Source organism: Macrosteles quadrilineatus, unplaced genomic scaffold, assembly GCF_028750875.1.
Source record: "Macrosteles quadrilineatus isolate MER2022 unplaced genomic scaffold, UCM_ALF_1.0 Scaffold_4__1_contigs__length_99947679, whole genome shotgun sequence".
Taxonomy (NCBI): domain Eukaryota; kingdom Metazoa; phylum Arthropoda; class Insecta; order Hemiptera; family Cicadellidae; genus Macrosteles; species Macrosteles quadrilineatus.
Genome location: NW_026542597.1, coordinates 81,537,726 through 81,565,295, shown reverse-complemented (window position 1 = coordinate 81,565,295; position 27,570 = coordinate 81,537,726). Strand labels below are relative to the sequence as shown.

General features: G+C 32.3%; 1 protein-coding gene across 4 annotated transcripts in view; it reads right to left on the bottom strand.

Annotated features, from left to right (window-relative positions):
• LOC128991682 (hrp65 protein-like) overlaps positions 1 to 27,570 on the bottom strand; it is a 45,613-nt gene that overhangs the window by 7,580 nt on the left and 10,463 nt on the right. For 3 of the 4 annotated variants that reach the window (XM_054414777.1, XM_054414779.1, XM_054414778.1), the window contains exons 8-10: positions 26,295 to 26,367; positions 25,383 to 25,402; positions 18,447 to 18,952 (exon numbers count right to left, since the gene is read on the bottom strand). In XM_054414777.1, coding sequence (XP_054270752.1) covers positions 18,761 to 18,952; positions 25,383 to 25,402; positions 26,295 to 26,367 — 285 coding nt within the window. In that variant the 3' untranslated portion in view covers positions 18,447 to 18,760. Of the gene's footprint in view, positions 1 to 18,446; positions 18,953 to 25,382; positions 25,403 to 26,294; positions 26,368 to 27,570 lie in introns of those variants that run through there. The other variant, XR_008490675.1, reaches the window with a different exon arrangement.

The following is a 27,570-nucleotide window of genomic DNA, read 5'->3' as shown; positions in this document are numbered from 1 at the left end:
TGCATAATACAGATTACCACTACAAATCCAATTTTTTACAATATGATATATAACAGATTCTTATTAAATACAGTTATATGAAATAAAAACATAACTACAAAAGTAAGTACCTTATAATAAAAAATACGGTAAATCTCTTCATTCTATCCATAACAGTTACACTGGTTGTTCATATTAATTGTTGAATTGAAATAGGTACCTAACTTTTGTAAGTTGGTGAAACTTTACTTTAAAATTGCCTAATCCACTAGTCACTAAGAACAAACGTACATAAAAACCAGCCACACACAATTTAAAAAATACCCCCGCCGCAGCAAACCTGCCGACTAAGCGAATTTCCTTGTCTGAATTGATATTCAGTTAAATATATTTCAATAACATTAGGTTTAACGAGTACCTAGGTTTGCTGCTACAAGGAAACTAATAAAGTGTGTTTTTGAGTAAAATATTGATAGCTTAGTACAAAATAAATAAATTTGCCAAGTTTGATCAAAATATATCCATAAACAAGCAAACTACAACATTTGACAATATTCTCCATAAGAATAACATGGGAATTTTAAATTTACAATTTTTTAAATTTTCTCCGTTACTAGTAATCGAAGAAAAATACTTTTATATACTAAATTATTTGTTTTTTTAAGCTCTTTAAAAAGGTCTAAAGAGAAATCGGGAAATTTTGTGTTTTGAGGGTCAAAAGTGAGAAAAACCAATTTTTACCCCATAAAACCCCCCGTAAAGCCCCGTTCCCATGGTCCGATCGTGCTGGTTCGCGAACTCATTCAAGTTTATCCCGCTTTACACCTTTAAACCAAATTTCATCAAAATCGGACAAAAATTACTCAAGTTATCGCATTCACGGACGTATATATATATATATATATGTCTATATATATATATACATATATAAAAATTTGAACGAATGGTGTTTTTGGCCTCTGGGGACATCAAAATGAAAAAGTAAATCGGTCCCGGGTCTAGGTCTTACCGTGCCACCTACGGTAATAGCTACTTCCCTATAGGGAAATTCGCTAAAAACGTAAGCAACTTAAAATAAAATGTATTGAAATTTAAAATATTTAAATAACTATTAAAAGTTATAAAAGAATGTTATTTGTATAAATAAAACACAATAAATGTCAGTAGTCTTAAACTGTACAAATACTTTCACAACCCCGATATCACTGAGTTGGAAGGCAATGAACTTTTGGGGGATTAACAGTTGTGCCGATATCAGCAGCACTGCGCAGCAATTATGACGCAACCTTTTGGACGAACCCCAAGGCGTTTGGAGGCCGTGTTTTACATTTTAAACCAAATGTATTTGTAATAATATATTTTTTTCTTATAAGAAAATGCCTCTAGTTAATATTTAGCCGAGTAATTAAGTAATTACACTATTTTTGATCAACAATTCATATGATTTTTGAAGAAAATAGCTGTATAATGTAGATTTTGTTAAACTTATTATTGTTATAACTTTTTTATTAGTTAAGATACAACTTTTTACCCAATAACCTTTTCTATTGGCCATATTTTTTGGATTAAAACTACGTTTTAACCGATGTCCTATCTCGTACCGTTATCGAGCTACAGTCGTTTAAATGCGTAGCGTGTTCCGCCATCTTTGCCCCCCTCCCCCCAAGTTCTCGACCATCTGAAAAGTAGGCGACATGCGTATTTTTTATCACCACAGTCCATATTACAACTATCAGCAAATATATTTGATACTAGCTGTGTGCCCGTTCTACGCACGGGGATCTTATAGTAGTCAGTTGAAACCTTCTTATATTAAGATTAAGAGCAGCAATTAGTTTGCATATTTGCAGATATGCTGGCAAAACTATTATATATAAACCTTCGCAAATACAGTATCTGACAGTTCAAGCCAAAATAAATGCTTCGCAATTAAATTTCGCCCGGATCGTGTTGGTCCATATGTCCAATGATTAAACTTAAAAATGTTTTATAGATCCATGAAGCGTAGCCCTAAAGTAGGCCTATAATTGAAAGTTACTTTCCACATCGGTTAACTTAAACGTATTTAAAGTACTACCTCAACCTCACCATTTAACACTTTATTCCGGTTGACATTTTCAGTATCAAAGGTGCTCTTGTCCATTCCGTGAAACACTGAGAAATAAGGACATTAATGCGTTACCAACATACAACAAAACAACACAATACAACAATCCAACAAAGGCCACGAACTATTGATACATAAACAATATAAAGGCGTAAACAATTCATGATGGTTTGCCCAACAAATGTTTTACTCAAATAGGTTGTCATTTTCTTAGCATACCGGGTAAGCTAAGATTTGGAATCCAGGCAGAAAAAGCAAAACTTATACAGAGTTAAGACATCACTTAAATTGAATACGGACGGCTCTAATAAATAAGGTGCAACACCAACGATATCAAATTTGTAAACTACCGGTTTTAAGGAAAAGAACCAGTACCTACGTAAGAACCTACCTAAGAATTACAGTAAATCGGACCAATTAAATACATTAATATCTAGCTTCGAGGTTATTGATCTCTTGCTTTTGGATTGTCTCGTAAAAAGTTATAGCGTAAACTTATCGGTGTCAGTTTGAAAAAAAAGCAACCTTACCCAAACAACTTTTTGTTATTTAATAGATTACGCATTCTCTAAACAATGATTAGTATATCTATTAACATTAGAAGGAAATGTGACGAAAATCACACAATGTTGGGGTTTTGGTCATTTGTAATTTTATTTTTTAAGTAGGTAGGCCATGTATTCTATGGAAAAGTACCGGTATCAAGGATCGTCGTCAAAAAGGTTGTTATGAATAAATATGTAGGCTTACGTACCCAAGATATGAGCTATGGGCCTATTGGCTGTATGGTCCAGCGATTGCATCACACGGTGAGTAGAAACAGAAAGTGACACATTGGAAAAGCGAGTTTAGCACTTCCTCTGTAAAACCTCTGTTACAATCACCCACTGCAGTTGTGATTTTTTACTTTACACTTTACACAATCGCCATTGAAGCGCCGTCAATGAGTGGAAACCTTTTTTGTAAGCTATTGGCGACGATCATTTCAGTGTCACAGCCCTATACAACACTGATTCAAGGTCTTCTTCTTTCTGGTTGTCAAAACTCAAGAAACATTTTATACTCAAAGAATTTCTGGTTCCGATTTGGACAATGTCTAGTTATTTAATTTCATTTACGGTTACACTATTAGACTATATTATTGCACTTGCGATTAATTAAATCCGTTATGTAAGAAAAACGTTTTTAATCTCACTTGGTTGGGATTTGCTTTCAAAACGTGATTCGAAATAGTTGCGGTATTTGTAAACAGCATTTGTAAACATGTCATTGACAGCTAGAAAAAATAATCTTGATTCGAACAGCTGTTCGTTATTTCATAGACGATTCTGTGATAAAAATTGAACGAAAATTTGACAAAAATCGCACAAAACTGCATTTTTGAACGTCCGTAATTTTATTTACAAAGTAGTGAGGCTATATTTAAATCACTAAAGACACTCTCGCCAATCCAGTGAATACATTAAAATGGCTTGGATCTTGATATGTACTCTGGTTTTCACGGAGAAGATTGCGTAAAATGCCATCTTGAGTGTTACAGACAAAGGGACAGACAGACAGACAGAAATTGAGATAAGACTCGTTTCTGCTTCTTTAATGTATAAAACGTAAAAATAACCTAAAAGTATATAATTCTGAGCAATGTACAGACAAAACTCTAATTTTATTTATATAGATTACTTCTTTGCGACACTCACAAATTAATTCTACTTTCGGTAAAAAAAAACCACACGAAAAGTCCATTTTTACATATTTTATACAATAACTTGTTTATTTATAGAGATACGACCTCGGACTCAATAACCATTATTGTAGTCCACATTTTTAGAATTACAACGACGTTTTAACCGATTTTCTATCTTTTACCATTTTCGAAATATCAGCGTTATAACGCATAGCGCAAACAGCCATGTTTGCCCCCTCCCCCCCACCTTATCGACCACTTTTGAAATAGGAGACATACGTAATTTTGATCACCACAGTCCATATTACAATATAATAATCAGCAATAACATTGCGTACTACTTTCATGCATGCTCAACCCCCCTCAGCTCCTGGACTATAGAGTTAAAAGGACTATAAGATACTAAATTTAAATTTTAATCAAAATTGTTTGAGGATTTTTATTTATAGTTCTTTTATAGAAAAATCACAATTAAAATCGATCAAATAGATTCAAAAATCCTGGAAATACTATAGATTAGTAGCCACATAAAAATTGGTAGTCTTTAGAACCGTACACATCTACACATACACATCACTTAAAAAAAATACTTTTTTGGGCTCTGTAAAACCCACAACAGATATTTCCACTCAAATCTATAACTCAAAATATTGAAAACAATTCTTTCTCAATATTTGTGCACTATGTATATGGGGAGAAAGAACATCGTTTTTTTTTAATGCAACCCAAATTAAAAGTACTGTGACACACATTTTAATGACAAACCAAGCTTCTATGTTGGTATCCCGGTTTTCTTTACATCATTGCCGATCAGCTGATATGAATGGTTGCATAGTTATCTATGAGGTTTAGTGTTGTTGGGAATTTATCGTAAGTCAGGCGATTTAAAAATTACATTGTACTACTTGTTAAATTTGTACATACGGATCGCCAATTATCACCTCGAGAAGAAACAAGTAAAATAAATTTGGCCAGGAAATTAAGTTCATTGCAGTTTGCGGTGACCTGTTACTTATTTTAATGTGTTCCAATAGTGTCCATGAAAAACGAGTCTATTATAATGAAGTATTGATCGATGAGTCTATTGTAATGGCATATTGATCGAGCAAGTTATATACTTTATTTACCCAGATTTTTGATCATCTAGATAGGTTTTGGCCCCATTTCAATTGGAGTTCTACTGTAATCCAAAAGTTACTCATCAAAATAAATACTGTAATAAAAAAATATACTTACCAGATGTGAATTAATTAATTGGATTTTAAAAAGGTTATGGCACTTTCCATACAAAAATAAAGGGTTTCGAGACGATTATCAGAGATATTTTATGTTAAAAATAAACTAAACAAATTCGACAGATCTGGATAAAGCAACTTCATCCCACAGGAAAAAGAAAACTGCAAATTTTAACATTACAAGACAATCAACATTGGCAACATGGCATTACCATGTTTGCACACACTAAAGACACTATTTCTCTGTCCAAAAGAGTCCTTGGAGGCTAGCAGCCATCTTGTAGTAAAGTTAATTTTGGAAATTTCAAACAGCCACTGAAGAGCTATTTAAGTATTTGCCATCTCAAAATACTTTTTTAAATACCAAAGTGATTGTAATTTAAACATCAAGTTGACTGAGATTAGAAATTGATTTCCTACTTTTGTAAAATTGTTTTGTTCGTTATAACGTCTAGGCTCCAAGGACTCTTTAATTTACACAGCTGTAGTCTGCAAGAAACTGTGGAGATTATGATGTAGATCTTATGTCGAAATAAGTTTGTTGTATATTATATTTGATACTGAAATAAAATTATGTAAAATTAAAACAAAATCTCCATCCTATTATTGGGACCTTTTCTGTTAACTCACTACTACTAACTAGTATGTTAGGTTAGGTTAGGACTACGTAACCGGAAAAGGTCCAAACATAGTCCTAACATAACCTATATAGTAATTAGTGGTACTGTAGTGAATTAATGGAAGTGGTAGTGAACTAACGTAAGAGGTCCCATTTTGCATTAGAATCGAACAAGTATTAATTGAGATATTTATGTTTTTACAGGGTGTCCACAAAAAAATTGTCATTAATTTCCATGACTTTCCATGACTATTCATGACCATTTACTATTGATTTCCATGACTCATGAACTTTACTCAAAAATTATAATATAACATACACACACGAATAATACCACCTAGATATGTTATTTTTAAGAAAATACTGAAATTTGTAATAACAGAAAACAATAGGTACAACAATGAACTAAAACAAACTCAAAACTCATAAAATAATACAACTGTAATAAATTGAATTGTTGAACATTTTTAAAAAATCCCGAAAAATGCTACAACAGTCAGGGCTACGGCTGACTAGAGCATTGAATAGTCCCCTCAAATCCGTCAATCATTGGAAATTTCCATGACTTTCAATGACCAAAATTTTTTTCCATGACTTTCCCTGACTATCCTTGACTTTCCAGAATGTGAACACCCTGTTTTATAATGAAAACGCAGTAGCCCCGTAACAAAGTGTATGGCTGCAGCGGTACGAAATGCAATTTGATGGTCTGACCGATAGGAGCCTAATTCTGAAAATTACGCACGAGCCAGTTGTAGTATAGAGATCATTGATGCATACTCACTGAATTTGCAGCCATATTGAGATTCAATCTGAAGGCTAATTGCAAAACTTTAAAAAAACAACTCTAGGTAGAAAGAAGAAAACATGCAAAGAAATCAGTAAATTCTGCAGAACAAATAATTCTTGCAGCATGGCCTCTCCTGAGGTAAATACTTAACACTTTTGGTCCGTTATGAAGACTCCCTAGTCCTTTCATGTATCTTAGGTCGATCCTAGTGACCAGAACCATTCCTCAGTCAAGTATTGGTTACGCTCTGCGTCTGTCTCTCAGATACATTAGGCCACACATTGTGCCCACTAGTGATATGCTCGAACGCTCTCTAGGCCAACTCATAGTGCCCAGTTACACTCAACGAGCAGCGGTTCTCATTGGGCCCAGTTAGGATATTGTATGTTTAGTTGGTTTTAGATGTAAGTTTTGAAGTTAATTATTAATTGAAATATGAATTCTGACTATAAAAAGGGATTTACTGGATGATGTTTTGGGATTTCATATCAAGTAGTTTCTTATTTATTGGGTTCGACACTTGTTTAGTTACAGAAAGATACATTTGATTTTAAACGCAATAAACTGAAATGTTTATTCCATCTCGATAAATCTATTGTTATGTTGCAAAAAATTATTGCAACTTGAACTGAACGGATGGCTGGTTAACATAGCTTCGGCTAACATAGGAAATGTTTGCAGGCATTATTCTAATATTCCATATTTTTAAAATTTTATGTAAATATAATTTGAACAGCGTCAATACAATTCTAATGCAGATTTTTAAAACTTATAGAGTTGCATTGTTCAAAATATCAACAAGGTCTGAGAGTGAAATAATCTTTTTTCTAGTATGAACAACAATTTACAAGTCATAATTGTAAATTAGAAGAAAGAATCAAAGATTAACCCATTGACAAGAGAATATTTATCTACTAATATTTTTTTTTGTTATGTCTTTAAACATATATGTATTTCAACATGATATGCCCATTTAAAAATAGAATAAAAGCCGAAATTGAAAAATCATGTCCTCCTATATACCAATGTAAAAAGAAGCAAAATATATGCTGTGTGCAGTACTTGCTACCATGGCACCGTCGGCCAAACGGGTGGATTGCCAGTATAAGCAGTAAGCACGCGATGGTACACTAGCACTCGTTGGATGGATTTATTCTACGTACTACTTGAGGGCCAGTGGGCTAGCAGTATGACAGTATGACTATCCTGCGGCGAAATGTGGTTAAGTAGTCGTCAATGGGTTAAAACTGATATTTACTCTCAAATACTTTGTTAGTAATAGGACATGTATTTTTTTATGTTTTTGAGCAAAACACAACATTGTATCTGATGTACGCTGGCTCGATAAAAAAGTTTATGCATATATATAATAGAATTACGTAAAACACTTTTATACAGCTAAAAACATCAACATCTTTAAAATCCGCTTTCCTTGGAACCATCACCATTCATACTCATAAAACTTATCCTATACGTAATCATAATGCATTTTTTTTCTATAATCTGTATCTAAGAATGTCGATGACTTGTTAATTACTTGTTACAAGAAATAAAAAAAAATGTGGATGAAAAATCCTTATCTACAGCATCCTTTTAACCTGAAACTGAAGAAAGCAAAATGTTGAATTATAATAGTTCATAGTATATGGAATGCTTTGAGAATAAATAACAAACAGAAATCCCATACCACCATGTTGAAATGCCAATATATATTGCTCCTGCAGTGCTCCTTATTTCAACCACGACACCCATGTTTAAGACCGTAATTTGGCTTAGTTCTATTGAATGTTAAATAACGAAGACGTTTATCTTGGTAAAAATAAACAATAGCGGAATTATTGAGTGGATTAGACTATCAGTGTGGAATTATAGAGTAGATTGGACTATCAGTGTGGGATTATATAGTGGATTGGACTATCAGTGTGGAATTATTGAGTGAATTGACTATCAGTGTGGAATTATAGAGTGGATTGGACTATCAGTGTGGAATTATTGATCGGATTGACTATCAGTGTGAGATTATAGAGTGGATTGGACAATCTGCGTGGGATTATTGAGTTGATTGGACTATCAGTGTGGAATTATTGAGTGGATTGACTATCAGTGTGAGATTATAGAGTGGATTGGACAATCCGCGTGGGATTATTGAATTGATTGGACTATCAGTGTGGAATTATTGAGTAGATTGGACTATTTTTATTATTATTTTTTTTTTTTTTAAGAGGTTGGCGGCCTCTTTTAACCCCTTATTTGCCCGTCCACTTAGACTAAGCACCCGTGCTTTTGCTTAACAGCAAAGCAAGGAGTGAGCCGGTACAGTACAAAGGTGAACTGTACTGATAAATTTTAGTGGCAGTGACCAGGATCCGAAACCACGACATCGCTGCCTTGGGCCCGAAGTCCGCCGACTCACATAAATTAGTAAGGGATTATATAGTGGATTGGACTATCAGTGTGGGATTAAAGAATGGATTGGACTATCAGTGTGGGATTATTGAGTTGATTGGACTATCAGTGTGGAATTATTGAGTTGATTGGACTATCAGTGTGGGATTATTGAGTTGATTGGACTATCAGTGTGGAATTATTGAGTTGATTGGACTATCAGTGTGGGATTATTGAGTTGATTGGACTATCAGTGTGGAATTATTGAGTTGATTGGACTATCAGTGTGGGATTATTGAGTTGATTGGACTATCAGTGTGGAATTATTGAGTTGATTGGACTATCAGTGTGGAATTATTGAGTTGATTGGACTATCAGTGTGGAATTATTGAGTTGATTGGACTATCAGTGTGGAATTATTGAGTTGATTGGACTATCAGTGTGGAATTATTGAGTTGATTGGACTATCAGTGTGGAATTATTGAGTTGATTGGACTATCAGTGTGGGATTATTGAGTTGATTGGACTATCAGTGTGGAATTATTGAGTTGATTGGACTATCAGTGTGGAATTATTGAGTTGATTGGACTATCAGTGTGGAATTATTGAGTTGATTGGACTATCAGTGTAGATCTATGGAGTGGATTGGACTATCAGTGGAGGATTATTGAGTTGATTGGTCTATCAGTGTGGAATAATTGAGTGGATTGGATTAACAATGTAGGATTATAGTGGATTGGACTATCAGTGTCCAAATATTGAGTTTGCTGAAATATTAACATACTTGTAGGGCATATAGAAGTTAGGGCCTAACAGCTACAATCCTACAATAAAATAAGGTTTAAACAAGTTTAGTGAGGCGGTAATAAGTGGGCATTTAAGATGATTGCTAAGTTACTCTTTAAAACATTAACGTTTTCTCTGAAGCTTTAAATTTTGTTACAGTACCATATCGCCCACAGCAAAAGGAATTTTCATTTAAAATACTTAATATTTGAACTAAGCCTAGAAGTAGATTGCAGAGTAGATTAATTAATAAAAATTCACCAACTCTACCTACCCATCTTACCTGTTCAATATTTACTTTTATTAACAGGATTCTCACATCTTCATTCAAAGTTCAAGTGGATGTGGAAATCTAATGTCTCTGTTCTGGTGGTGATGATTTGATTAATATGAAACAAGTGTAGGCCTATTTATATTGTATTATATAAATACACCACCTGAAAATAGGGTTTTCTTTGGTTGAAAACAAAAATTTGACTTTTCATCCTGAGTTCGCCTCAGTCGAAAAAAGAGCGAGTGTTGAAAAGAAACTTAAATTTTTTGTCCTAATGCAACATTATTTAAAGTTAGGAAACAAAAATAGGTACTTTTTATGTAAAGAAAATCTCTCAAAACAGTGTCCGGATTGTTTACAATTTGGTAAATGCAAATTAGCAGCCATTTAGTAAGTTATTCAATATTTTTGTCTATTACAATTGTGTCAGTATACATTATACCATCAATATGCCGAACTGCTGACAAAAAAGCAGCAATAAGCTAAGGCCAATATAATCAATAGGTACCTAATTTAATTTTGAACATGCGATTGCTTACAATCGAAGCTTACAACTGTTAGCAACAGATATTTACTCCCTAGGGACTAAAAAGGCTCTTTACTCCTTCAGGAGTAAAAGAACTGCTTTAGACCCGCAACTTGTGTTAACTGTTTCTGTTGCAGTGTGACAAAAAACATATTTGTGAGTTGACAAAAATAATTTTTAGGAAGAAAAATTCAAGATACTAGTTTTGGTTTTGATTTAAAATTTTAAAATAGGAAAATGTGTTTTCACCATTCACTATTTAAAGAGAGTCTATTTGAAAATAGTCCATTTCCATACAGCTGAGATTTTCAAAAATCTTCAATTTCCATACACCAAAAACAAATAGTGATCAGCAGACTTTTCCTGACATAAACGTTACTACTTTTGCTACATAAAAAATAATTTCGCTTCACAAACAATACTTTGCCTGACCTCAACAAAGTTACTATATGCTGAATTTTACACTAAAATTAATTGTACAGTCGTATTGTGTATGGATAAAAAAAAATAGTTTACAAAATATCAGATAGTTTTTTTAAGTTTGATGAAGTAGTTTTTTTAATCGTTATTTCAATTCAGTTCTGATCATATGCTCTTCTTAAAAATTAAATAAGCTTAATTTTTTTTTTTAGGTGAATACCTAAAAAGTAGAAGATGCAATAATATACTCTCTTCATATATTTTAGAGAAGTTAATATGTCAGTGGTGTAATAGGAATATTTACAGAATGGAATTTTGTATTTGACTTTGAAAACATTAGAAGGTATGAAAAATAAATAACAAAAATTACTGATTGGGAATTTAGTTAACATGCATAAATAATTAACAACACTAAGGTTTAATAATAAAGAAAACAAAAAATTCCATAACTTGTATTTTTATTTTTAACTTTAACTTAACCAATATTTCTTATTACTGTATGTGCAACTCATGTTAGTGAGAGCTCGGTGTCTTAAATGAGCTGCCTGGTAAATTGACAAGTTCTTCTGTTGCTGGCTTTTTAAATTGCTGGGCAATTTCATAAGTCTCAAAATTTACATCAGTCTGTGTATATTTGGCGACATTAGAACCTTTAGACACTGGATTATGTCATAAATTTACCAACTTTAGTAGGTGAAACCTGGTTAGGGGTAACATTTTCGGTTTTATACATCAATATAATTGGGTGCAATGAAGTTTTTGCAAGAAATGATATCTCTTAGAATATGACATCAACTCTTAAATTTGTTAGAGCATAAAAGAGTACAGTAGACTTAACCGAACCTAATGGGACCTGACCTAAGTCAGATACGGACAGTCACTAAAAACATAACCAAATGAAGTGCTATTCATTTGGAATTATACAACCATTATATAATTATCATTAATAACCAAGTCGTACTTGCATTAACCCTTTCAGTGCTATGAAACGATATATCGTTGTTTTAAAAAATCTCTAAGGGATATAGAGAGGAAGGTTATTTTAAAAAAAGTAGCAAAACGGCCATTGGTGACCTGCATGTTCATAGGATACACTAACAACCACTTAGCTTAAAGATTTGCCCAATCCGATGATTTTGAGGTGTATGTCTAAGCCAAGGATTATGAACACCTCACTATGCCCCAATGGTTGTAGTATATCGCTACAAACACACAGGTCACCAATTATTTGCCACACAGGACGGGAATCGAACCCGAGCAGACGAATGCCACTGGCCAAGTGACACACGCCCTAGCCTTCTCGGCTATCTGTGCTTGAAGACTGAGGAGTCAAAAACCGGTATTTAAGCTGACGCCACCGATTGGGAACAGATAGCGCTACAGATGGTTGTTCAATGTGTTACTAGGTAGCAGCACTAGTTAGTCACGGACTATTTAGATGATATTTTTCAGTTGAAACACAACAGGGATCATAAATGTGTTCCTGAGACTTTGCTGCAAAACATAATTTTCCCTAAAATGGCTATATTACGATAACCTTGTCCAACTAAATCAAAGTTAAATTCAATATTACATTGTAAACTATATGTCTTTTGATTTTATGAGATTTTGGCACAACAAAAACTAAGTTTTATTTAATGTTTACTACAAATACCGGGATTTATCTTTGTTATATATTTTCTTATTGTCTTATTATTCAAAATTAGCCTAATTAATGAAATAGTGACAACATTACAGTTAAAATTCAACAACAGGTAAAGCTGGGTTTTCCTAGACGCGGAGTCGGCCAGCGGAGAGCGGAATTGAAATTAACATGGCATTCCGCTCCGCTGCTAGGAAAACAGTAACATTAAATTACCTAAGACAAGCTGAGTCCGCTCTCCGCGTTCCTCTCTCCGCTGGCCGACTCCGCGCCTAGGAAAACCCGGCTTAATGGAATTGAAACGCAATCAAAAAAGTCTTACCAAATACAAATTATTGGCCTAGCACTGAAAGGGTTAAAGAGACATGTAAATAAGATATTTCTAGATTTTAGGCCTATTACAAAAATAGCAGCTGTTTCAGAAACATAAACTTTTGGGATAGATACAAAATAACTTATTCTTAGTCACATCCTATGGAGATAAGCGTATGTCTCCCATTCCCGTACATGGGAGCGGAAATGCTGAGATTCCTAGAAAGATGTGGTTAAACCGAACTGCTCTCAAAGCAAGGTAGGTTAAAACAAACTAATATTTTAGGATCGAGGGTGGATAATCCGATTATCAGTTAATGCGAGGTCGGTTTAGAGGGGGTCTACTGTACCATGACTTCAATAGAGCACATTTGACCTGTTGTTATTATATATATATCACAATTTCTTTGAATTGTATGATGACTCAAATGTGCGCCTTCATATAAAACTTATATAAAAGTCATAGAATTTGCCATAAATTCTATACGCTTATAATGCTTCTGATACTATTTTTTACTCTATATTTTTACTCAGGCCCACTTTGGGGATGCCAGAATAGTATAAATACCAAATTGAATATATTATTTATCTCTTATAAAGACAAAATACTTTATAACAGCCTTTGTCTCTCTCTTTGTGTGTGACTTAATCATCTACTCTTCTTTTGAATTCCTTCTCCTCTACTTCCTCTCCTTTCTTCATTTTTGCATCTTTTTCTTCTCCTACTTTTCCATTATGTGGTAATTTTCCTTCATCTTTCTTTAGTTTTTCTCTTCTTCATTCTTAAGTTCATCTCTTCTTCGTCGTCCTTTCTTTCCTGCTCTTCTGTGTAAACCTCTTCTCTTGAACCAACATATTTCACTATTCTTTCATTGGACACGTTTGTCGTCTCATGCACTATTTTGGCAAAGCTTCTATTAATTTTCTCCCACACTTTTTTTCCTCTGTTTCGGTGTATCCCAGCTCTTTTACCCCTTCTTTTCTTGGCCATCTGAAAAGAATACGCTTTTAGTTTTTCCTCAAAATTCTTGTTTATTTTTTCTCATTGCGATTCTTTCCTCAATATGGTTGTGCATTTCTTCCCTTAATTTTTTTATTTTTGTATCGAATTTGGTTTAGATTAATCTTATTTTGCTGGTAAGAATCCTTCTGAACTTTTTTGTCTCTTGTTTAGTTTCTTTAAATTGTAACAGAAATTGTTCTTTCAATTCTTCAAGTATTTATAGTACTATCATTATCTGATCCATGCTGGTATGTAGTGTTTTAATGTGACTTGTTATATTACTACAATTTAAATTGCCACCATAGGCAAAAGTTTGGACCATACAGTATCGGTCATCTCCGGGATTGTCATTATAATTCTAAGTAATATAATATAATAATCTTAAATAAAAACAATCGGCTAAAATACAGTTATGAATCATAAAAAAAACATATAAAAAACTGCAAGAACTAGGTTAACAATTTAAATTTAATTCCAGATATGTGAACTCTGGTGACATCCACTTTTCAAGAGAAAATATGTTGTCTGCTAGAAACCTTAACTTTAAATTTTGAACATTTATAATGTCTTAAACCCTCATTGTGAGGTCCTAGACTGCAACAAAGAACATAATATACGTTGAGGCTAACAGGCATTAATTTCTTAATGTGTATGCATTCAAAATGTTGGAATGTTTAAGGCAGTTTTATAGGAAAAACTATTTGTATATAATTTTCTTTAGTATTGTCAAAAAGGAAGACATGCAAACAGTAAATATACAAAATGATATAAGCCTGAACGGAACAATAGCTTAAAATTTATATAGGCCTATTGTTTATTCAGTTATATGTTTATTGTTCTTTCCATTGATAAGGGATGAAAAGTTACCATGCAAAATCTAAGAACTTAAATCTTGACAATTATTTTTTTATAACTATTATTCCATCATATTGGAAAACATAGATATTAAATGCGGCGGCATTTTCTCCTAAAAAAATGTAAAACAGAACAGATGTAAATATAAAGTTCACTGCCGCTTCGGTCCAAAAAGGTTGTCAAAACTAGGTTGTGTAGAATACTGTATTATGCCAACCCTATCATCGGGCTGTCACTTTGGAAATACAAGGTTTCATTATTTTACCACTATTTTTCCACACATAACTAGCGGCGATGTAATGTGTCAAACAACCATAAGAAGGCACTTTGCAGATGGGGATGGGGTGAAAACAAAGTACTATCCTAAAAAAAAAAAAAAACATTGGGTCTTCCTTAACCTCCACCACTCTCCTGGTACAAATTGACTTAGTGGGGCCATGCGCATAGAAAGTCAGGGGTGTGAGGAGGGTTGGTCTGAGGTAGTTGAGATTTGGTGATAAAAACCATGTTTTTAGAAAGGTATTATTTTCTGCCATAATCTACCCTTTCCTATATAACCCTGAACCGAATACAACTACAAGTGCCTTCTTAGGTTGTCAGACTGTATTATTATAATATACGAGTACATTCTTAACATGCTAGATGGTCTTAGGAATTTCACAAAGTCTGTCAATCGAATATAATGACAACCCGATAAAAACTACAAGAGTTTTTCACTACGCAGGAGGTAAAAAAAAGTACCTGCCAAGAAGAAAGACAATATCTGACAAAAAAGTGTTACTGCCAGCTGTAAAAAGTAAAATTGTCGCAGCGGTATAAAGCAATTCCTGATCTGGCCAACAGTAAATTCAGGGTGTATAGTTTACTTCCATTTAAAAATTCAAGAATAATTTCAGGCGTTTCAAGACTAGTTTTCAACATTTAGTGATGTGTTGATGCCAACATTTATTTAAAATTGATTTTCAATTCTTGATACAATATCATTTTTCTATATTTTTACTAAATTTTTAAAATAATTTGACTATACTACACCTTCTTCTATCATACATTTTTTTAAGTAAAGAAAAAAATTAATGCTGCAATTAAACATTTTAACTAGCCAAATTGTGTTTAAACCCTTTGTCACACATTACATACTACCATATTAAAGGCAAATAAAGATCTAAAAAAAAAAACTATTTTATTTTAGCTAGAAGTGTGCCAGCCTGATAATTTCAAGCCAAAATAGAGGTAATAGTGTGATCATCTGCGATCAGACTTCATCTGGGACATCACACTCTGCGATGGAGACATCATCGTCGATTTCTGGGATCACTGCAAAATCTTAATCTAGAATATCTTCCTCAGTTATGGAAACATCATTACTATTTTTTGCGGCCGCGGCAAAATCCTGAATAGCAACAAAATCGCCATCATCGTCTCCCGCGGTCGATGGAAACAATATTTAAAAACAATATCTTATGGGAACGGTATATGCAAGAGCAGGGCCGGCACATGGACCAAGCGGAAAATGCGGCCACATGGAGTGCAGAAAGAGAAAGGACGTGGGCAGAAGCGGTGGCAAAGCACCCAGGGTGTCCTCAAAATTTTTGCGCAACATTATTGTTATGTTTATCATTTACATAGTTGCCTTTTCGAGATATCAATGCAGCCTATTTATCTTTAGGGACATGCACCGCTATAGCCATAGGACGTTATCCTTTAAGAGTCGACGCCCTTATAGTTTAAATGAGAATTTAGCACCATAAAAACAATACTGCTTTTTGGAAATAAAAAAATACCAAATTTCTTTTTTACTTTTATGGTTAAACAATGCCAATTTACACTGGGGCATCCTCCTTTCCAAATTGGCACCCTTCGTTCTAAATTAAAAATTTGTCCCCCTAAAGAAGCGGCCGCCCCTGGGAATTAAAAGAATCACACAATCTCTTTTGGGATCTCTATTGATTTTTAAGATTTTACAGCCCACGCCGCCATCCTTTCGAATTGGCTGGTAGCCTTCACATAACTCTAAAAGACAGTATCATCAAATTATGATCCACTGCTAAACATGAATGAAAATAGCACCTGCATCTGTGCATCTCCTGGGTGGCAGCGTGTCATTGCAAGTTCAAAGGAAAAGAAGCGAATTTCTCTTCTGCGTATCTTACCCGGAATGTCTGTGTTAGATTATTCTATAAGATCACAGCAACGTCAGAATCATCGTGCTCGTCATATATAAAGCTCCCGCAGTAGTATGACACTTTTATGACTTCTCGTGATCACGGCAATGTCATAGTTATCTTGTGCAAACAATATTTAAATGTCGCGAATAGGCGAAGAGAGCTTGATCACAGAGCTTTTTTAAATTATTTAACAAGTAGGGATGTACAGTAGACTCCCTCTTATCCGGACTCCTCGGGACCGATGCCAGTCAGGATGGATTTTCCGGTTAAACCGTGCCCAAAAACTCGTTAACGGACGTTTAAATGCATACTGTATACAGTATTTGACTTAAATATAGGAGATCATTGTATTTAGGCACTGGTCATTGGTCTCAAATCTTTCCCACGAGAACAATAGTTTCAGTACCGTCAACTTCCAGTCGATCTAGTCCGGTTAAACTATGTGCTGATAAAAATTGTCAAGTTAAAGAGATGTAATTTCCACCGATTGTAGTCCGGTTAATCCGATGTCCAGTTAAAAGGGGTCCGGATAAGAGAGAGTCTACTGTAACGTAATTCTAACTTTTATAATAACTATAATTGAGAGATTTTGTCTCAGACAATTTTACAGTTTTTGTCTGCTCAAGTGTTAAGATAAAAATAGATGTACAAAAATCGAGGACTTTTAGAATAAGTTGTTGGATAAACATGCTACTCAATTATTTATGAGCAAATTAAAAAGCTTTAGATAATAGTGAAATTTTTTAAACAATTTTGTTGATTAAAATAAATGTTATTTTTAATTTTAAAAACCACATAGGTCAACAGTATCTACAACAAAATTGTTTAAAAAATTATATACGGATTATACGGAAATTATAAACGGAAGATTTGGTATTAATTTTTATATTAAAAATTTTTTATCTCTATACCATTTAACTTTTTTGACCGGCTTAGTGGTGATAGTTCGCTATTTCTTTTCTTTTATAATACAAGAAATATTATTTGTCTTGTATTCGGTGTGTATTTCAAGTTTAGTACCCAGCCCTATTTAGGATCTTTTTAATGTAATGGTCCAATCAAAAAGAACCATAGGTTTGTGTCCACCTACTGTATTTAGTATTTATTATTGCTTGTTATTTCCCGAATGTAATGGTATTTATTGTACAATGGCTTTTGCCTTAAATAAACAAATTGAATTGAACCCTTTCAGGACTAAATAAAAGATATCATAGAAATATAAGTTAAAATCTTTAATATCACTCGTTTTATATTTGTTGTATATTGTACCTGTCTTTAAAAGATTGACTGCCAAACATGTAATAAAGCCTAAACAATAGTAATATATGTGATAGTCAACGTTTAAATGAAGTTAAATTTTTTTATCTTTTTATAACTGTACTTTCTTCAAATGCCGACAAAAAGATTATTCAATTGCATTTTTTAGCAGATTTGTTCATAAATTAGTGCAAATTTTTTATTATGAACAAAGACAACGATTAACATAACAATTTCAACTAGTTTATTTAAAAGTAAAATAAAATAAATAAATCCTAATTTTATAAGTGAAATTTGACTAAACACCTAAAATACTTTGATATACTTTGAGGGTTTTAATATCATATCCTGAATAGAAACTTGAGTTTTTGAAAGGGAACTAAATAATGTGTAAGAAGAACCAAAAGTAGTTGGACAGAACTAAGCAACATTTAATTAGTCCACATAACTCACATTCAAGTCACTAAATACTACACCTTACATAAAATCAAGATAAATAGAACATTTAGTTAGCATGAAAATGCAATTAATACATAAAATCATAGTAAAAATAAAACTCTTCTGTCGTCAACCAAATCGATATGTAATGACAAATTACATAAAAAAAACTGTATACAAAGTTAAATTAATTACTATATTTCCATTTAATTTGTCGTCTTATGATAAAAACACGGCAGACGTGAAACCACAGAATAATATATTTAGGCTATGCAGGAATAGTTTAGAACCGTCGTCTCTTGTTGGGATAGTCGTCCTGGGGTTGCGGACGACGCTCACCAGCTTGTCCCCATCTGCTACGTGGCCCGGCAGCATCTGGTCTTCCACGGGCTGCATCATCCATTGGCCTCATATCTCGGCCACCTTCGAAGCCGCGACCACCTCGTTCATACGAATCCATGAATGTCTTCGGGTCCTACCGTAATCGCAATTGTTCAAGATTCAAATAAGACTTTAGAGTTGTGACGAGCACAACAGATACACATGAAAGCAGGGCCGGTAACAGGGGAGTCGCATCAGGCTAAGTTCTTACTTGCAGCATACGAGACTGTTACCAACCCTGGGGATAACCATCAAACAATATATTTCTCCAAGGTAAAATACATTTGTTACAGGAACCATAAACGAATGATAACCATTGCAGGAAGGTATTTGGTAAGTTACACATCTGAATGCTATCGACGATAACAAATTAGTTTATGTCACATAGCAGTATTGACGATTAGATCTAGGATTACAGATAGCTATATCGAAAGTTTTATATCTGAAAGCTATCGACGATAACAGATTAGTTTATGTCACATAGCAGTATCGACGATTAGATTCAGTATTGCAGATAGCTATTTGGTGAGTTAAATATCTGAATGCTAATGACGATAACAAACTAGTTCCTTTTGCATTGTATTGATGATTAGATTCAGAATTGCAGATAGCTACAGTATTTGGCAAGGTATATATCTGAATGCTATCGACGATTTCAAATTAGTTAATTATCAAGGATGTATCGATGATTATTTTGCAGGCAGCTTTTTAGCAATTATTTAGCTGGATTGCTATCGACGACAAATCCACAACTTTGTGGTTGCAACAACTTCAGTCAGGATTATCAGGATCAGGAGTCAGGATTACCAAAACATATTTGACGAGTCATACATTTCTATTTACTTATTATTGCTATTTTCTTGGTATTCAAAAAATAATAATTTTATAATCATAGTTGCATCGGTGATCACATTCAGAAATTTAGGTAGATATTTGGTAAGTTATACATAGGGTTTGCTATAGATGATAACAAATTAACAATTTTATGGAACCATTTGATGCAACCTTGCATCAACGATTAGTGGTTTGCTATCGAAGATTATGATTGCACCAACGATTAGTTGTTTGCTATCGGAGATTATGGTTGCATTAGATTCAGAATTACCAGTAGTTATTTCATTGCTTATTGTCTAATTATTCAAAGTCTTGCTTTTGGATCAATATAATAATAGTAACTCGATGATTTATTTTTACAGTTGGTAAATTAGTTAGTTTAGTGTCATGTCTATTTGTAAACATGAAATATATTCTCAATTAATTGTACAAAATTACTGAAAACATTCTTGCAGACAACTTATAAATTTATAATTGTTAGTCCATGTATAATATTTTAGATTATTTCAAGAATTACTATATGTATGTTAATTACCACTGTAATTAAAGAATTAATTCAGCCAAGCTGTAACGTATAACAAAATAAGCCCACGACCTCAAAATAAAAATTGACAAAGAATATTTTGTTAAATAGTGTAGTCGAGTAGAAAAAGAGTAAATCTTTAAATTCAAGAAATATAAATTCCTTGAAATGAATTTTTTTAATTGTTCACACAAATGCTACAACAATCACATATCGCACACAGTTTTTTTGGTGTGCATATGCTATGATTTTTCATAATTACCATTCTCTCAACACTCACAGACACAAACACAAAACTTTGAAGCACTTTGGGGCAAACTTGTGCAAAATGTGTTTCATGTGAGAGATATTGGTATTGTGTGGAAAAAAAACTGTTTGAGGGATGGAAAAAGTGGTAAGCAAAGTAGGATTGTTCTTCAGTAAAACTGTCTAATAAAAATAAATTCATAGAACATTTCATGATGGAGTTAAAGCAACATAATTCTGTTTAAGAATCGATTAGAAACCTAGAAAAATCTTGGTGTTATAGAAAATGACAAAACTAGGAAAAAATCACCTGCTACTCTATTGTTGAACAAGAAATTGATTTGGCCTACACAATTCTTAGCGACGTTATTCTGTGAATGAACAAACTAATATCATTTTACGTAGATAATATTTCATCACTTAGAATCGTCAGAAATTAGTAAAATAATGATAATGGTGAATTAGTAATGTTCCTTCATAAGTAATAGTTACAGTATAGATATGTCAAAGTATATCAAGCAGTTATAATAAACTCATTTTGCTACATTTCACTCGATAATCATTTGACACCCAATTTAATTTGATAGTTTTTTCTTTCTTTAAGCCCCATCTGCAGACGTTTCTTTAAAAGATACAACCTGGTCAGAGAAGTTTGACATTTCAGAGGGGTTTGAAAACCAACTTTAAGATGTAGCTAAGCTTAAACAGAGATGACATTCCAACGACTTACGATTAAATTATAACATTTCCGATGATTTACAATTACTATAAATACTTACAACAGCATTCTCAAATTACCTTCTAAAGATTAAAGCCAAAAATTCTAATATGCATCTTGATCATTGTTAATTGTCGTTTTTGGAGTCGGACTTAGCATTATTGAAGTAGTGTTATCAACAAAATCTAAGTCAATAGAACTTCCAAAGATTGCTTTATAATAACTTAAGACAGCTAGGAGCCAAGAGTAGTAGTGGGTTATGCGGACAATCGCCATAACATCTAAATATAAAGCGAAAAAGGATCACAAACTTTTGAGAAAACTGTAAGCTGCATACCTATCGCATACTTGAATAAATGTTCTTCATTTGAAACTTCCCAAATATATGAGATGTTAAATATTTAAATATTCTCCTAAGAGCACGAACCTCAGTTAAAGGGCTGTATTTAATCAGATTTAAAATATAATGCCCCCCATACATTAGGTGATTTGGTTGCCAGAACCTTACTGCCTAAATATCGCCCTATGTATGGGGGGTGTTTCGATCGGATTGCCGGCGATTCGGAGATCGCAAGATAGCCAAGTGTGTGGAACCGAGCAATCATCTTGAGTGATATTTTCCCACGCATGTGCACTGCTGTCTGACTGGCATTACCTGGTGTGGTATTATAATCTTGATCATTTCCTTTTACTGTATTTAAAACAGCTGCTAATTCATTCTCAATATTTAATGTTATATTGTTGTTAATGTTCTGTAATTTCAAACTCTATTCTCATACTGATCAACAAACTCGGATTTGATTGTCACATGATATCCGTTGGACTCATGCGACTGACTTGCTGGAGTCAAAAATACGTTTCGAAGGGTGACCAAATCGCAGAGTGTATGGGGGGCTTTAAAGTTGGATCAGCTGTTAGATTTGTTTTTATTTATAGTTTGTTTGCTTACTTTCAACATTATTCTCTTGCGAGAGTAGAAGAGTAGAGAGTAGAGAAGAGTATTTTGCCTCGTTCTGAAGCACAAACAGAACAACTATCATTTTATTAAGATTCATTATTGCAATCTTGTAGCAGACTATATCAAATATATATTCTAGAACGATATTAATATCTTCATCATAGTAGTAGCACTTTTGTTGTTGTTATTGGTGCATATAGATATTTGCAGAGATATGATAACGAAATATCTTCACAAGTTATAAGTGGCATAATTTTTGCTTTTGACATCTTTGCCGTCTTAAATTCACTTATAAACCAAAAATAATATCTTAAGTCACAAATAGTCTACATCCTGATTATTTTATGATTATAAAAGTAGTTTAATATTGTAGCAATGCAAGTCATATATTTGCTCATATTATAATACGAATCATATGTCATCAATATAAATGATCATCTTTCATAATAAATAACTATAAATTAATATGGCTTATTTATATTATTGCTTAGGTGTACTTTCTTTCATCACAACATTTTCAGAATCTTTGATATTCAAATCACTATGAATAGGTTTTTAGATACGATTTTATCATCACAATTATATTCATCGACGAAATATAAAGTAAATGTATCAGTCGAAATATAACTACCAAATACCTTCATATGGATACATCGCTGCATGGTTATCAAAGTAGTTTGATGGTTTTGATAAAGTTACGAGAAAATTAAATTGTTTATATGGCGTTTTAAAATTATACTAAGTAGTTTTGGCATGAATATGAAAATTAAATAAATACATAATTTTTAATGTAGAAGTACAGATCATAATAACCGTAGCATTTGTAAAATAATAACTATTTATTTTGATTTATGAATCAAATATGAATGGAACAATGTTCATTCAAAGATGCAGCGGTAGCCAAATTATTCACTCGTCAAAACTTAAGTTTGTTCATAATAAAATTGTAGATAAAGGAGATTGACAGTCATCGATGTATATCAATAACATACAATGTCGCTGATGAATTGTGTATACTGCTAAATACACAAAAGATATAATAAATCCATGTAAAAGAGTGCAAGAGTGGATATAAAGTTGTAAAAGAAGATAAATTTTACTATTACAAACTTTATTTATATTTAAATAAATCATAAATAATTTTGTGATTGGCCTATAAACAATATTATTCTTTCCTTTTTATTAACATGAAGTTTCTTTCACCTTACTGTAAAAATAGTTCATGATGATTTCAACTTAAGAGAAAATTTTTCATAAAAATTTAGCTCGGTAATAAAGGGCAATACAAACTGTAAAATTACTTGTGCACCCTTCCGTATGAAACAAACATAATCGAAGAATGTTTCTTTCTTTGAAAATCAAAATAATTTTCAATTTCCTGTTAAGTTCTGGGAGATTTCAAAAAGACAATTTGATAGCATGAATTACGACTACACTAATGTATTTTCAATAACTTCACAATTAGGCTATGATGAATCAAATAATGGGGGAAATACTTATTGTTTCTGACATTAAGAAGTTTATTTAAAAGAAGTTTGTAATTTGATTTTCTCAAAATAGTAAATCGTAAATGTTTAAGAGAAATTTGTGTAGTAGGCAAATTAAAACTTCTTTTTCTGGTATAATTGAAGAATTTTCTGGTAGAGTAAATTTTGAAGAATCTTTTTACTATAAACTCTAAGAAATATCAAAATCCCAATCCATCCTTTTAGCAATTTTCTTTTCTTTTCTTTAAAAACACCCTCAAGGATGGTGGTGTTGCTTCACAGTTATTATTATATAAAGTTGAAAATAATAATTGTTTTTTAAATTAGAAAAAAAATAATATTTGCATTTTAAAGACAAATGTGATATTTTCAACAGTTCAATTAAAAAAAGAAATGCTCAAATTAGCGTTCAATTTAGATAAAACATATTACTGTAGGCTTACAATAACAAGACTTCTTAAAAAAATATATCCATTTTAGATAAGGAAATTTCAATAGAAAAATTCATACATTATTTCAATTAAAAAAAAAAATTAAAGCCTTTTTCTCTCCTTTATGCGCGATATGAATTATGTTATCCAATGTTAACCTTGATATTTAAATATTAATCAAAGCTAGTAAATTCAAAGTTTAAGTTGAAGAAAACATGGTTAAATATACTTTAAATCGTCTACTTGGTTGAATGATTTTTATCAAAATACTTCATGACATGTCTATTATTGAAAAATATAATGAACACTGTAGATTTAAACACAATCTATGCTCAATGAGCACAAATTTTGCTTTGAAGGACTAAGTTTAACTTGGAAATAATAATTTAGAACACATGTTTTTAATATGTTAAAACGCAAGAGACTTAAGGGCGAATTTGGAGGAGTACACCCGTGAATTATATTACATTTGTATCAGACAACGAAGAGCCTGATGACACCAAAATATAATTACCGTATTATGTGTTGAAGTAAATTTTACCAATCGTTGTTTACATGGATTACATCTGGTTATTTCCCATATAATGGAAGTTTTCTGTAGAAAACTCGATTGAAAGTTTTGCTTTTAAATGGTGCAGCAAATAAAAATGTGATTTAATACTATGTTCTTTGAACTTTAAACAAATAACTGAGACTCAATTATGAAAACAGAAGTGACCAACACACAATACTATATCAGAGAAGAATTAATATGTTAAATGTAAAGTTTGTTATCAATGATAGAATAATTCTTAACAGCGTAATATTGGGCGATTCTAGAAATTGTCCAAATACAATGCTGGTTTATTAGATTAACGTTGCTGAAATCTCAGCTCCGAGATACAGATTCATATTCCTGCGTATTTTTAGTGCAGTCAGCTTCAGAGAACTGATAAAATGTTAGCAAAATAAATAATCTTTATTGTTTAGAAAAACCTAATCACGCTGCATATATAAAACATAAATGGTTTTGTTAGCGGCTTATTTAAATACATGCGCTTGACTAAAAAACAAAGCTTCAAGTGAAACTTTAAATTTCATAAAACGTGTAGAAAGATTAACAAGAAGGATAATATATATATCATAAATCTTTTAATATTTTTAAATGCGTTCTGCTATAAAATAGTTAATGGAAAAATAATTTATCTCACGAGTGAAACGAAACTAAATTAAAAATTGTATTTATATGAATATAAAATCCTTCATATAATTTATGTTTTTTGGCACTACTAAATATGCGTTTTGAGTTCATTAGATAGAAAAGCAGACAAAATAATTGGTACATTACCGTTGGCAAAGCAGCGGCTCCTGAAACAGAACAAAGTATTTTAATATTTAAAACTTGGTAGTTAATATAAAGGGTGATACAATTTCGGTTACGTATTTTTTACTAAATAAAGAACGCAAAACATTATACATTTGCTTGAATATTATTTGATGAACAACGCATAACCTTTTTCATTAACATTTAAAACTTTAATCAGGCGAATGGACAGCTCCGGATCTTGTACATGTTTGTAGGTTCCTTCATGCTGGATTGCCTCTAAGCTTAGTAATGCAAGCCAAATTACACCACAAACTTTTCAGCACACAAATTCAAGCAAAAGCAAAATCTTTTACTCTAGAAATGGTTTGAAACAAAAATTTAATTGAAGCTAACAGTTTTTAATCCTTCTACATCTAAAGTACTCGAACATTTTTGAAGAAATATTGTTTGACACACCCAGTACAAATAGTTTGAAAAATACTTTTTCAAAAATACTGCAAAAAATCCACCAATCCAAAAATGTTACTCCTAAACTGTACAGGTATTTTACAATCCCCTCCAAATAGCTAAAAACATTCATTGAGCTGGGTTTCAAGTTCAACACCAACCTCCTGATAATTGAAGCTTGGTTTGAACCTCTTATCTAAGAGGTGTCAAAACACTATTCAAATCGCTTTTCCATTGATACTAATTTTGGTGAACAGAAAAACAAGACTATTTTTTCGGCTGTGTGAATCAAAATGGCTTTTAATAAAAATCTGCCAGTTTTCTGTAAATCTGTGATCAATGGACATTCTGTTCATTGTTTTTCAACCAGATATTTAGACTCTTGTCAAGCACAGCTTAGATTGTTTTTAAATCCATGACTGACAGATTAAAAGTTTAAGCCTATGGTAAAATCTAACTAAAATGAAAATTTTTCCTTGTACTAACCTCCGTGAGTTTCATATTCCCGTGGATCAGAACCCTGAGCCCCGGAATCATATCCTGTCGGAGCTCTTTGTTCCTGTAAAACCACAACACAGCGTTGTTATAACAACTTACTACTACTAACCCGAACATTCCTTTCACATTTCAAGTTATGCTCAAAAGTCAGTATTGGATATAGTTTGGAATTTTTACCTCACACTACCTGGGCCTACGTAAAATACCACCTCTATTGTAAAAATTAGCAGTATGCATTACCACTCTTTGGCTTTTCATAAAATATCAGTTTTAAATCAAAGATAAATAATTATGTATTATAAATAAAAATAGGATGTCTTTTCACCTATTTAGACAATCAGGAAGAAGTCTGAGAAAAAATGCACTCGTTCTACAGTTTTGACAAGCGTCTTACATTACAGTAGACTATTTTTTGGAATGTTGAAAATTTTAACAAGACTTCGTGAAAAAGTGGTCTTTCTTAATTTTAGTAAAACACATTTCTTGAAAATACAGAATTTTTTTGTAAATTACGGTTGTTGTGTTAAATATTTCTACTGACTCTGAACAGAAAATGTATTTAATATTTTTATTCCCTACTTTTCCTAATTATAAGAAACTACTGTCATAAAACTGATAATGTTTTGATAGAAGATTGTTAAACCATAAATATTATAGTACCTAATCATTTAGGCTGGTTTATTTTAATAACACCTGTAGGGAGTCTACAGTATATTATGGAAATTAAATACAGAGTATGTCATTATATAAGATTTAATTTTGTAATAAGAGTGGTTAACTAAGATAAGATGTAGAACTAACTTTCGATAATCAATGAAAGTTTACCTACCTATGTTACTATTTTATGTATCAAGAATTATTTTTATGAGTGGAAATTCAATCTAAAAGATTAACAAAACATCAAGTTATTCGGAAGTTACTGTGCAATGCTAAAAGAATTGCTCGAATCAATTTATGCTCACTCAGATCTGAATGAATTTGTTCTTTCAAAAAAGATTGCTTTAAATACAGGAACATTGATCTTTAAAATCATAAAATATGAAATGAAGAGAACTCTATTTTTTTCTTAGTTTAAGGAGAAAATGGTTTTGAAAAAAAGTCAATGTCTCATTACAAATCAAATTTTATTAATTAATTATTTACATACAATGTACAAGAAAGATCAATATTCCAATATTCTGTGCACACTTATCATAAGCATACACAGTATGCGTAGTTTATTGATTAATGAATAGATTCATTCACATCTTAGGAGCACACTCAA